At 46.7% G+C, this 13391-nt stretch overlaps 1 protein-coding gene and 1 non-coding gene across 2 annotated transcripts in view; both read right to left on the bottom strand.

The window, feature by feature from the left end:
* SNTB1 (syntrophin beta 1) overlaps positions 1-13391 on the bottom strand; it is a 107856-nt gene that overhangs the window by 22733 nt on the left and 71732 nt on the right. The window contains exon 3 of the mRNA XM_056854681.1: positions 7096-7303. Within this exon, the coding sequence (XP_056710659.1) occupies positions 7096-7303 (208 nt within the window). The remainder of the gene's footprint in view (positions 1-7095; positions 7304-13391) is intronic.
* TRNAV-CAC (transfer RNA valine (anticodon CAC)) lies at positions 10419-10490 on the bottom strand. Its single transcript has one exon. It is a non-coding gene; the product is annotated as a tRNA-Val (tRNA).

The following is a 13391-nucleotide window of genomic DNA, read 5'->3' as shown; positions in this document are numbered from 1 at the left end:
TTTCCAGCATCTGCTGATGGTCTGTCTTAAAACTTTCCACACAGGAATTCTGTCCTCCTTTATTTCCACTTGCATAGCACACCAGAAATTCCTTGTAGTAAATCAGTTGCTTGATAATTACAAACAATGTTGGGTTACCTGCCTTACACTAAGTCAGACTGCTGGTCTGTCGAGGTCAGTGTTGTCTACTCTGACTGGCAGCAGCTTTTCCAGGATCTCAGGCAGAAGTCTTTCACAGCACCTACTATCTGATTATTGTTTTTAAATGGAGGTGCCAGTGATTGAACCTGGGACCTTGTGCATGCAAAGCAGATGCTGTGCTACTGAGCTGTCGCCCCTCGAAGGTTGCATATCAAACTTCTACGGTAGAGTGGGGATTCAAATCAGAGCCTAGTTCGACTCTCTAACCACTACGCAATGCTATCAGGCAGAGTCACCCAAAATGCTGCTTCCATTCTTCCTTGGGGAGGGAAATGAGAGAAGGAGCAACCCCAGACACGCAAAATAGCCACTTGCCTGGTTGCCAAGGGACAGCTGACATTCTGAACAGGTGAACAGGCACTGAGCCACGGAACAGCTGATTTGCAGCTGGTCCTCAGCATATATCTAGGGAATCTTCAAAAAGCACAAGTACAAAAACCTCCTACACGCATTCAGCACAGCTAGCGTTTTCGTCCCTGGAAGACTGTTTCAACAATAGAGGTAAATATCATTAAAGGTAAAGCTCCGGGTCATTCCTGACCCATGGGCTGATGTCACATCCCGACATTTACGAGGCAGACTTTGTTTACAGGGTGGTTTGCCAATGCCTTCCCCAGTCGTCTTCCCTTTACCCCCAGCGAGCTGGGTACTCATTTGACCGACCTTGGGAGGATGGAAGGCTGAGTCAACCTTGAGCCAGCTACCTGAAACCAACTTCCGTCGGGATCGAACTCAGGTCGGGAGCAGAGCTTTTGACTGCAGTACTGCAGCTTACCACGGGGCTCTTACTATTAGGAGAGCATTTACTTTAGCTCGCTGTTCGGCTTTGCCCTCTGCAGTACTGGAAGGGAAATTTTAAGATTCCACATTTGCACTGGAGATCCAGAAACACTGAAACATGTCCTTCTTAGGTGTAATTATTATAATGAGGACTGGGTGAAGAGCCTAGGCCCTCTTTTTAGGACGAATTTTCCACAGGTAAGAAAGCTGATGGCCAAGTTTTGATTCCCCACACGTCCACATGAGCGGCGGACGCTAATCTGGTGAACCAGGTTGGTTTCCCCACTCCTACACATGAAGCCAGTTGGGTGACCTTGGGCTAGTCACAACTCTGTTAGAGCTCTCTCAGGTGATTGTAAGCTGGTTTGATTCTCTCTTAAGTGGTAGAGAAAGTCGGCATATAAAAACCAGCTCTTCTTCTTTTTGGAAAAGAAGAAGCTGTGTCTTTTGGAGCAAAGAGATGAGAAATCTTGGGGGCTTGGAAGAAGATATACACAGGCAGATGGTCTGAAAGCAGGTAGGCAGAAATATGGTGGAGGACAACCAGGCCTGAATGAGGAACCATTAAGATATTTCTGCCTCTCTCATGGCTCAGTGGCAGAGCACCTGCTTGGCATGCAAAAGGTCCCAGGTTCAATCCCCGGCATCTCCTGCTAAAAGGATCAGGTGTTAGGTGATGTGAAAGACCTTTACCTGAGACTCTGGAGAACTGCCGTCAGTCTGAGTAGATAATACTGACCTTGATGCACATTATACCTAATGTACAGTTGTACTCGGGTTGTAAAAGCACAAGGGAAGTAAGCAGGCTTTGTTTCCCCTCTCTCTTACACCACACGAGCAGTAAAACCGACGTTCTGCACTGCTGTTTCAACGGCCCACTTCAATTAACATGCCAGCATGGCGTGCATTTAACAATCCACACAGAAAGCCCTCAGGTGATCTTGCAGTGCGCTTAGCATCTAAACCACCTGAGAGCCGGGGTTAATGTGTACACCGAACAACTCATTAGCTGCGTGTAACTGTCCAAGCCCAAGGAAGAATTATCATAATTAATCTGATTGATCCAACTGGGCGCTCAGCCTTGGGATTCGTTCTCAGATGAGAGTTGATCAAAAAAAAGCAAAGGTCAGCGGCTTGGCAGAATATTTTTGCTACGCAAGGTGAATGCTTTTGCTTTTCGAACTAATCATAGGGGAAGGTAAGAATGACAACTAATACACAGGCTCATTAAAAATTGAGAGGGGAGATGCAGGGAGAAGGGGGGAAATCAAGGGAGGGAAAAGGCTTCCTTGCCATCAGTTTGGTTTTGGTTTTTTTTCCAGATCTTTGCTCAAGCACAGGTTTTGTGTTCCAATAAAGATGATGGAGGGTAGGGGTTGGGGATTTTTTTTTAAGTAACTAATTAGTACGTCTACTGCTGCAAAGGGGAAAAAAACTTTACCAGCGGAACGTATGCACTACAACACTCAGAGGCCTGGTAGATTTATATGAGCTAAGCACTCCTGACAATGTATTTACTGTTAAGCAGTGGCGTAGCGTGGGTTGTCAGCACCCGGGGCAAGGCAAGTAATTTGCGCCCCCTAACCCGTGGATTTTAGCACTCGAGTCTCTTCCACTAGATTAGTTAAAGAAACCCTTACCCCCTAAGCACATGTATTGTTTGTGCTGATGTAATTAAAGTAAAATGACTGAACCTGGGGCCTTCGGTATACCAAGCAGCTGTGGGACTTGCAAATACCTCTGTACTTAATAATTTGTGTTTAAGAGGTGTTTGGAAGATGCAATACAAACCTTATGCCTGCTTGTCTTTGGGCCATACTCCTCCTGTGTTGTTTAGGTGGAAAGCAGCCACTGGCTTCCTTTTGGGACTTCATGTACCCCCCCCCCATTCATTTTCATATGCCCAAAACATATATTTACTGTTTACTGATATGATGCTTGCTATACACCTCTGTGCACATCCTGGCCACAGGAGGCAAAGATGTATAGTAAATTGGCCCATGCTGCAAAACTAAATTAACTGTATACAATTCAAATTCACCAATTAGTAATAAGTGGAAGATGAGTTTGAAAAAGAAAAGTCCAGGAGGCAATTCTCACTAAGCATCAAATTCTAATCCACAAGTGGTTTCTCTAACAATGTGTGTGTGTGTGTGTAAAGTGCCGTCAAGTCGCAGCCGACTTATGGCAACCCAGAGGCCACTTACCGGCATCATCTTCGCCCCGAACCGCATTGAGGCGGGTGGCGCCGGCTCCCACCACCCGGGACCGAGGCGGAGACCAACGGCCGAGGCCTGGAGGAGTGCGGCGGCCTCGCGTGCCCAGGAACCTGTTGCAGGCGGCGCTCCCGGGCCGGTGGGACGGCCCTCGCGGGACCGGCGCCTCTCTCAGGGCCCAGCGCCGCCCCGCGCCCTTCAGCTTTGTCTCGCCTTCGCCCCCCACCCCTCCTTCCCCGCCGCCTCTGCTCGCCACAAACAAGACGGCCGCCGCCCTCCAGCCTCCTCTGAAACTCCCCCCCCCCTTCCGCTGGCCCGGCAGGGAGGAGCTGCTGAGTCCCACCCCCAAGGTGGGCTGGGCCGGGTGAGGCCGACGCTGTGGGCTCCGCCGTGCGGCCCTGCCTCAGCGGCGAGGGGGAGGGAGATTAATGCCTGAGGCGGCCCTGCCGTGAGTTGGGGAGCGGGGCCGCGGCTTTCCCGCCCCCTGGAGGCCTGCTGAGAGTTTGAAAATGTTATACAAAAAACACCGCTTTGAAAGGGTTTTTTGGATACCGCGGCTTATGAATGGTTGGAAGACGTCTTCACTGCAGTGAGAGAGAGTGAGTGAGTGAGCCAGGCAGGGGCAGAGAGCTGCGAGTGCGCCCCCCCCAGATGTTGCGCCCGGTGCGGCCGGCCCCCCCTGCACCCCCCACGCTACGCCACTGCTGTTAAGATAAATAATGGAAAACAAGTAAACAACTGGTCACAGTGAAAGAAGAACAGGAAGAGGAGGAGGAGGAAGAGGAAGAAGAAGAAGAGTTTATTTTTATATGCCGACTTTCTCTACCACTTTAAGGAAGAACCAAACTGGCTTACAACTCCTTCCCTTCCCCTCCCCACAACAGACACCCTATGAGGTAGGTGGGGCTAAGAGAACTGTGACTAGCCTAAGGTGACCCAGCTGGCTTCATGTGGAGGAGTGTGGAAACCAACCCAGTTCACTAGATTAGCATCCGCTGCTCAAGTGGATCACCAGATTAGTATCCGCCACTCATGTGGAGGAGTGGGGAATCAAACCCGGTTCTCCAGATCAGACTCCACCGCTCCAAACCACCACTCTTAACCACTACACCACACTGGCTCTCTTTAAAGAACAAACACGCCTGTACTTTTTACATTCTTCCTCTGAAGCCATGAGAACTAGAAATATGGACTATATGTTTTTCTTCAATCATAGAATCGTACAGTGCAAAGTATAAAAAAAACTTTCCGATCAAGAACAGGCGCCTCAGAAGGTAGCTCTAATAAAAATAAAGCTACGATATCTCAGCTTCTCTTTTTGGTAAAAGAACGTCTGGTAATCTTCAAGTCTGGCAGCAGTGACCTCCAACTAGAGCTGAATTGCACAGGTCACTACAAAACACGAGATGCATACCGCACAAAGGGCAAACCCCTAAGAATTACCAAGAGGTATGAAAGCATCACCCTTTGGCATCGGCTTTCACTTCTGGGGACCATCCAAGTTCCGTGCCTCTTAAAGCCCTACATGGGTAACAAGGTCCATGGCCACTGGGGGCAACTTTCTCTCGCTAAACGGCCATCCTAATCGAGAATGCTGACTCCGTAGACACAGGGCACCGAGAACAGCTGAGGTACCTTGAAGTTCAACGGGACAGTTGCTTTTTATACCACCACCACCTTTGCCTATCGCCCCACTCAGTCAGTCATAATCTAACAAACTCAGGACTGCAATCAATCAGAGTAATTAATTAATAAAACTATTGATCAACTCAAAAGGTTGCAAAATTAATCAGGCAGCAGACTTAGAAAAAAAACCACCCAACCTACTGTTAGTACAGATTGAAGAAGAAGAGTTGGTTTTTATATGATGACTTTCTCTACCACTTAAGGGAGACTCAAACCGGCTTACAATCTTCTTCCCTCCCCCTCCCCACAACAGACACCCTGTAAGGTAGGTGGGGCTGAGAGAGCTGTGACTAGCCCAAGGTCACCCAGCTGGCTTCATGTGGAGGAGTGGGGAATCAAACCCACTCTTAACCACTACACCATGCTGGCTCTAAATAGGCCATTTATGCAGGGCTGTTTCTCTGTGGTCACCTCCGCCGACTGCTTTGGGGCTTCCTTTATGTTATGCATGCTTTTCCCGACCGTCAGGGGTCGCCTAGCACTCCCCGCACATTTCCGAGTGAATTGCCTACATTTTCAGATTCTGGCTAAAACAGCATCCAGAAAACACGGGCGAAATGAGTGGGGAGTGCTGGGCAACCTCTGAAGGTCGGGAAAGGCATGCAAAATCAAAAGGAAGCCCCGATGCAGTCATCGGGGGTGACTGTGGGGAAACAGCCCTGCATAAATGGCCATACTTATAAAGCAAGGGTCATCGCCAAAGAGGAATTCTCCAATCTCAGTCTCACAGGAGGGAATTCCTCTCCTATGTCAATATGCACGCATTGTCTGTAAAGCAGAGGAAGTATACTCTCTGCTTCAGAACGAATGTTTTACTCACACACAGATTTCAGTGAACATTAAAACAACTAAAACACATTACGTCCCTATGGTTTTAAACAATGCCAACGGCTATATTGACCGGGTGTTACTGCTGAATTCCAAAAGATCAGCGTTTTTGCATCTGTGGAACGTCTGCTCTGACTTATACCACTGCTTATTTGAATGCCCTCTTTATGTGGAACTCCAGGCTAAATTTCTTGCCAGATTGGTTTCTGGCCTAAACACTTGTCCTAGTGCTGAGAAACTAGTATTTTTGCTAAAAGACACCGCTGGGTTTGTTTCTTATACGACTTCCATGTATGCTCTAGCAGCAAAGAAAATAAGGTTCAATATGGGTTGCTAAAAGAGCTGATCCTTCGAGTTGATTTTAATGGTTGCTAGGTCCCATTGGCCGATTGGGACACCACTGCAATTTTTAGTTATTATTTCTCTGTATGCATCAATTTAGCATAGCTTTATTATGTATATTTATTATCAATCCAGCATTTAATTAACCTCGTATTTCCTTTTATCACGTATCTGTGGTATCCTTGACATGTTTGTAATGGCCTATGGCTAAATGCAAATAAAACTATTCATTCAACTAAAAGACATTCCGTTCATCAACTAAGATCAGTTTAATCAGGTAACAGTCCTAAACAAATTTTAAATGTGTCACATTTTCATACACAGGTGCCGAAAATCTGTTAATGGAGCACAGTCCTGTTTTGTTCCAAAGCAGCATTCAGCATTTTGCTGTCCAATCCACGGACAGCACATGCAGGCAAGATAAAAACTGCAGAAAGCTGGAAGAAGGCTATGAAGGAAGTATAAAGGAAAAGTTTTCATAACTTCTTAAAATGACTCCTCAGATTTGGGGAGGGGGGGTGACTTGGGACTTACCCAAAGCAGCATGGAAGCCATTTCATTGTGGTGCAATCCACACTGCTATGGCTTGATGCATATGAAGAAACCAGATAGCTACAGCCAGTGATGTGGTCACCTGGCCTACTGATACGCCACAAAAATAGGGTCGTCAGCCTCCTGGTGGTGGCTGGAGATCTCCTGGGATTACAACTGATCTCCAGGCGACAGTTCAGCTGGAGAAAATGGCTGCTTTGGAAGGTGGACTCTACGACATTATCCCTTTTTGACGTCCCTCCCCTTCCTAAACCCTGCCCTCCTCATGCTCCACCCCCAAAATCTCCAGGTATTTCCGAACCCGGAGTTGGCAACCCTATACATAAAACCAACAGCAAAAAATGCTACTCTAAACTCCTTGGAGGAAAAGCAGGACACAAATGTTTATGCCTGTCCAATTAAATCAACAGGTTGGAAATATGATTAATCGTTGAATGGTTTCAGGCACGTGCGGAGAACTGTGGAGTAACAAGAAGAAAGTTGCAATTACCTTTTCTGCGAGCCAACCAAGATGCCTAATCTCTCGGCCTCCTGCAATCCCCGTTTTACCCAACTGATCTTTAACCTCCGAGATGACTTTAGGAATGAGTTCGCTGACACAGGAGTGGATAGCGTTGAACCAGGCTTGGGCAGTGGCAGAATCTTTACTCCTTAGGACAAGAGTGTGCTTGGCATCAGGTGAATGGATTTCAACAAGCCTAAGGGAGGGAATCAGTATGAATCAGGATTATACTCTTACCGTTATTACTGAACAACCCAGTTCTTTGAACTATTTCTCCAACAAACACGTGCACAAAAATTTGTGGCAAGGCCTACTTGGGTGCAACTCATAACATTAAAACCCTCAGGTCCGAAACATAGGGGAAGTCCCCTGTACTCTGCTACCTATTAGAAAGTACAAACTGTATTATCAAGAAATTATTATAACAAATGTTTTGGATATCGCACCAGTTCTCTGTAGTCAAGCTTTCATATACCAGTTATTGGAGTTCTTTTGCACAGAGAATTTTAAAGTAACAACCTATTACATCAGGGCAGTATAGTGTAGTGGTCAGACTGTTGGAGAAGTATGGGGCAGACCTGGGTTCAAATTCCCACTCAACTATGAAGCTTGCTAGGTCATCTTGGGCCAGTCACAGTCTCCAGCTATACGACCTTGCCTGGTTGCAGGGAAGATAAAATAGGGGAGAGGAAAATCCATGTATATTGCCTGCAGTCTCTTGGAGGTAAGGCAGGATGACAATGAGAAAGAGAGATAGGTAAAGAGTTGGGGTTATACAGCCCCTGACAACTCCATAGTACATACACTGCCAAGAAATGTTCCCCTCACATCATGCTGATGACATCAGCCTGTCACTAATAATGAATGCCCCCCCCCCAAAAAACTAAAAGAGTTACACTCTTCTATGTCCATTGACTTGGACTCTTAAATGGGATAGTGGCAGGGGACTGGGGTCTTCAGGAATTACTTAATTCCCAGTACCAGGAGGATATAGTCTATGTCGGCAGCATCCCAAGTTAAACTGCAAGCACCTGGATTTCCCGCCTCTAGAAAGATGTCATGATGGTGATGGAGCAGGAGGAGGAGGAGGAGGAGAATTGGTTTTTATTCCCCGCTTAAGGAGAATCAAACAGGCTTACAATCTCCTTCCCTCCCTCTCCCCACAACAGACACCTTGTGAGGAAGGTGAGGCTGAGAGAGTTCAGAGAGAACTGTGACTGGCTCAAGGTCACCCAGCAGGCTTCATGTGGAGAAGTGGGGAAACAAACCCGGTCACCAGATTAGAATCCACCATTGATGTGGAGGAGTGGGGAATCAAACCCGGCTCTCCAGATTAGAGTCCACCACTCTTAACCACTACACCACACTGGCTCTCTAACCGTACGTTCTGACCGGAATTACAACAAATGGGAGGCGATTTGAATTTTGCATCTGAGGGAGCATTGGCAATACTCTAGTTGCAGGTTTTGCCTTGTTGATCCACCTACCTAGTTATCTGGAATAAATACGTAACAAAAACACTGGACAGAGTCCCTGATCCATTGGCAAATGCTTTACATATAATGAAAATTTGCCTACTGATGGTACAACTCCAACTCTAAATGACTTCCAACGTTTCCAGCGGTGCTCTTTGTAGGTCTGGTTGGCTCTTGAAATGCAGCATTATATTTATCTGCAACTGGGTGATAAAAGTTCTCTTTCTAATTCCCTTTGGCCTGGAAATATTTAAGGCAGTGCCACAGCTGTGTTTATTCGCACATCCCCACCGATGTTACGTAAACACCGCCTAGGGAATGCTTTCTGATAAAGCCCACGCTGGCCCAAAGGAATTATAAATTTAGCATTAGAAGTACAGCTCTGCTCCAGCCGGGTTGTACGTATGAATGATATCGCATTTTCTCAGAGACCGTTTGGCTAATTTAGCCCTAACCCAGGACTTGGTGGAGGTGGTAGCGCTGTGCTCAGGGTGTTGTGTGCGGGTCTCTGATTTTCTGCTTTGAAACCAGGTTGCCAAAGAAATATTTACCAGCATTCCCTCTTCCTGCTTAGAAAACACTTGCGTGGTATAAACTTCCTGAAATGTACCCACAACACTGCAACCTTGAAACAAAAAAGAGGAACTGGTACTCAAACTCAGATCCGGAATAGAACTCGTAATTTCTTTCAGTGCACCGAACAACCCTCTCACTTTTGCTTAGATTTCTTGAAGAATGAAGATTCTTATTTAAAGATTATTTTGTGAAATCACTGGAAATAATATATGACTTCCCTTCTGCTGAAGTTGCACTTTCAAAATACTATTTCTTTACTGAGGATCAGCTCCCACGTCATCTTTCTTTTTTCCATTATAGATATACTTGCAGTCAGCAACTAACCCGTTCACACAGTAATCTCTTACCAGGAATACCTATTTTGCGCCGTAAAAAACTGGAGCCAGTGTGGTGTAGCGGCTACAGTGTTGGACTAGGGTCTGGGAGAAATTTTAAAGTATAAATGCCTTAGTCGACTACAAGCAAAACTGCAAATATAGCCAATTTGAGGGGGAGAGAGAGAGAGAGAGAGCACTGCAAACTGCTATACTCTATGTTATTATAGCACATGTATTTGCAATTTGGGATATAGGAATAAACAAAAGCTAAAAAAAAATACAACCAATTCTGATGTAAACAAAGTCTTACAAGTCACGACAGGGCTGGAAACATATTGGATGTCCAGTGAAACGTTATAACACTGAAAACACTGAATTCTTCAACAGTGTATTACCTTGTATTATGTGAGCTTGGACACATCACTAAGTCTGGTATAGTGACGTGACCAAGGACGCTAACTCTCAACCCCCAAAATTTTGTTGGTCCCGAAGGTGCTACTCAGTTAGGGTTGCTAGGTCCCTCTTTGCCACTGGCGGGAGGTATTTGGGGCGGAGCCTGAGGAGGGCGGGGTTTAGGGAGGGGAGGGACTTCAATGCCATAGAGTCCAACTGCCAAAGCGGCCATTTTCTCCAAGTGAACTGATCTCTATCGGCTGGAGACCAGTAGTAATAGCAGGAGATCTCCAGCTACTACCTGGAGGTTGGCAACCCTACCAGTGAATAAACAGGGACCTCCACATTAAGAGTCAGTACACCTCTGAATACCGATGGTACAAGGCACCTCTCTGAGCTGTTTCTTGGTCACATGAACACATGAAACTGCCTTGTACTGAATCAGACCTTTGGTCCATCAAAGTCAATATTGTCTACTCAGACCAGCAGCATCTCTCCAGGGTCTCAGGCAGGGGTCTTTCCCATCACCTACTTGCCTAGTCCCTTTAACTGGAGATACCGGGGACTGAACCTGGGACCTTCTGCATGTGAAGCAGATGCTCTACCACTGAGCCACAGCCCCTCCCCTGGTCCTCCTGGTTGGCCAATTACCAGACTAGATGGACCACTGGTCTGATCTGGCAGGGCTCTTATATTTTTATCTGAATGTGCTTTTGCGTTTTGAAAAACGTCCCACAGACAAAAAAAAATGCATCAGCAAGGGGAAAAGTTTCTACCCCCTTCTTTTTGTTTGCTGTGAAGATTTTGTATTTAATGTAGGAGGGTATTCGGAAATGTGATCCTCCGTGACCCTGAAATGGTACAATCTATTCTTCCACCTCAGCATTCTCTTACCTTATTCCTACCTCATTTTGCTGCCACATGTAAATTAATCCATACTTTCAGTAACATGGCTGTGGCGATGATCTTACCCATCCATATATGGCCATATACTTCACAGTCGTGTCAAAGACAATTCCCAGACATATTCTTATGTACGTGACCTTTACCATAGGCTCTGCCAGGCAGTTGGTTCTGCTTTTATGGACACAGGGAAGTTACATCACTAGAAAGAGGCACTCCGTTCTAAAATAGCAGGGCTCTCCACGTAAGAACGGCGTGGTTCCTTCAGGGGTGTTGATACTAGACAAAAGCAGGAGTTCTGTGCCAAGAACACAACTCATGTTTGCGTAGGTAGAACCGATCACTTTGATTCTAGTATCTTGGACAGGGTGAGACGGGTTCCTTCATAAGAGCATAAGAAAGGCCCTGCTGGATCAGACCAAGGCCCATCAAGTCCAGCAGTCTGTTCACACAGTGGCCAACCAGATGCCTCTAGGAAGCCACTAACAATACGAGTGCAGCAGCACCATCCTGCCTGTGCTCCACCGCACCCAAAATAATTCCTATGCATTGTCTGAAACAGGAATGTGTGTATCTCCCTAATGCTTGCTGATTCCCTTTCCCCATTTCTTGTGTCTGAAGTCACTCAGATAAAAAGGTATCCGATGAAGGGAACTTTGAGAGCCAGCGTGGTGTAGTGGTTAAGAGCGGTGGACTCGAATCTGGTGAACCGGGTTTGATTCCCCACTCCTCCACATGAGCAGTGGGCTCTAAACTGGAGAACCGGGTTTGATTCCCCACTCCTCCACATGAGCAGTGGGCTCTAAACTGGAGAACCAGGTTTGATTTCCCACTCCTCCACATGAGTGGCGGACTCTAATCTGGTGAATCGGGTTTGTTTCCCCACTCCTACACGTGAAGCCAGCTGGGTGACCTCGGGCTAGTCACAGTTCTCTCTGAACTCTCTCAGCCTCACCTACCTCAGAGGGTGTCTGTTGTGAGGAGAGGAAGGGAAGGCGATTGTAAGCCGGTTTGAGTCTCCTTAAAAGGTAGAGAAAATCAAGGTATAAAAACTAACTCTTCTTCTTCTTCAAAAGTTTATACCCTCAAAACCTTGTTGGTTTATTAAGGTTCTACTGGATTCGAGTCCAGCTGCTTCGATAAATATGCAAGCCACATTCTGAAAGGGGGAGACAAATTGGGGCTTTTTTTTTTTAAGGCAGGGGGAACTCCAGCTGGGAGAATCTTCCTTTCCAGCTCCAAATGTTGTGACCACAGACTGGTGGCAGCTGCTGAAGTCCAATGGCAGATGGACCAAGTGCCCTGGGACAACAGCTGAAGAGGTGGGCTGAAGAATTAAGACTGAGGCCATTTATGCATGGTCAATTTTTTGCTTGCTCAAAGCTCTTTTTTTAATGCAACTTTAAAAATGCCTATTCACGGTCCTGATGCAAAAGGAGAAATTCCACCCCCCTCGCCTGCTCCTTCGTTCCTGTTTGAATATCCATTAGCATGTGCATAGCTAACGCACCGCTGTTATTTTGCATGGTTCCTTGAGGGGATTCTTCTGGGCAAACACCAAAGGTCGCGTTAAATGGGCTCTTAAGTAATGCGAATCTGGTATGCACCGGCTTCGCAGTCACTTCCGGAATGACGGTTCAGTGTGAAAAATGCAAAAAAATATGCGGGGCACTTCAGCCTGGAACGCACTGCTAATTACCATGCATAAATGGCCTGAGAGTCTGGTAGCACAGTGAGGATCAGTCAACATGTTTTAGGCTGCCTAGAGCAAAGGGAGGTTGCAGCTCTGGGAGATCTATATCCCCAGTCAGCATCAGATTGGCCTTCTGGTGTCACCTAGGCACAGAGGATTATGGGCTGTGGAGGAAACCCTGATAATTCTGACACCAGCCACTGACCAGCAGCCCCCATAGCTGGTCCACAGGGCTCCTAGACTGAGCTGGGACACCTGAGCATGAACAAAACTCCTCCACCAGGCCTTCCTAGAGTGATCGTGGAGAACTTTTTGCTGAAGCTGGAGAGTGAGAGATTCAAAACAGATAAAAGGAAGTACTGTATTTCTTCACACAATGCATAGTTAAATTGTGGAACTCCCTGCCCCAGGATGTGGTGACGGCTGCCAACTTGGAAGGCTTTAAGGGGGGAGTGGACAAGTTCATGGAGGAGAGGGGTATTCATGGCTACTAGTCAAAATGGACACTAGTCATGATGCATACCTATTCTCTCCAGGATCAGAGGAGCATGCCTATAATTTTGGTTGTGGTGGAACACAGGCAAGATGGTGCTGCTGCACTTGTCTTGTTAGTGGCTTCCTAGAGGCACCTGGTTGGCCACTGTGTGAACAGACTGCTGGACTTGATGGACCTCGGTCTGATCCAGCAGGGCCTTCCTTATGTTCTTATCTTCTTTGTTTGTATGTGGAGAAAGACAGTTTCACACAATTCTGTGTCATTTCCTCTCGATGTGACAACTCAGGATGCCTCAGAGTAAGAGCAGAGGAACCTACATCATAAAAGAATGTCCCCTGATCCACGAAGATTACACCTGAGGCACCAAAACCGAAGTAATTTCATCAATAAACAAAGCTGTCTCTGTTTGAAATGTTACTGCCAGTGCCTCC

This window comes from Euleptes europaea, chromosome 8 (assembly GCF_029931775.1).
Source record: "Euleptes europaea isolate rEulEur1 chromosome 8, rEulEur1.hap1, whole genome shotgun sequence".
NCBI classification, from domain to species: domain Eukaryota; kingdom Metazoa; phylum Chordata; class Lepidosauria; order Squamata; family Sphaerodactylidae; genus Euleptes; species Euleptes europaea.
Note: the sequence above shows the minus strand (reverse complement) of the source record. Positions and strands in the feature narration are given on the sequence as shown.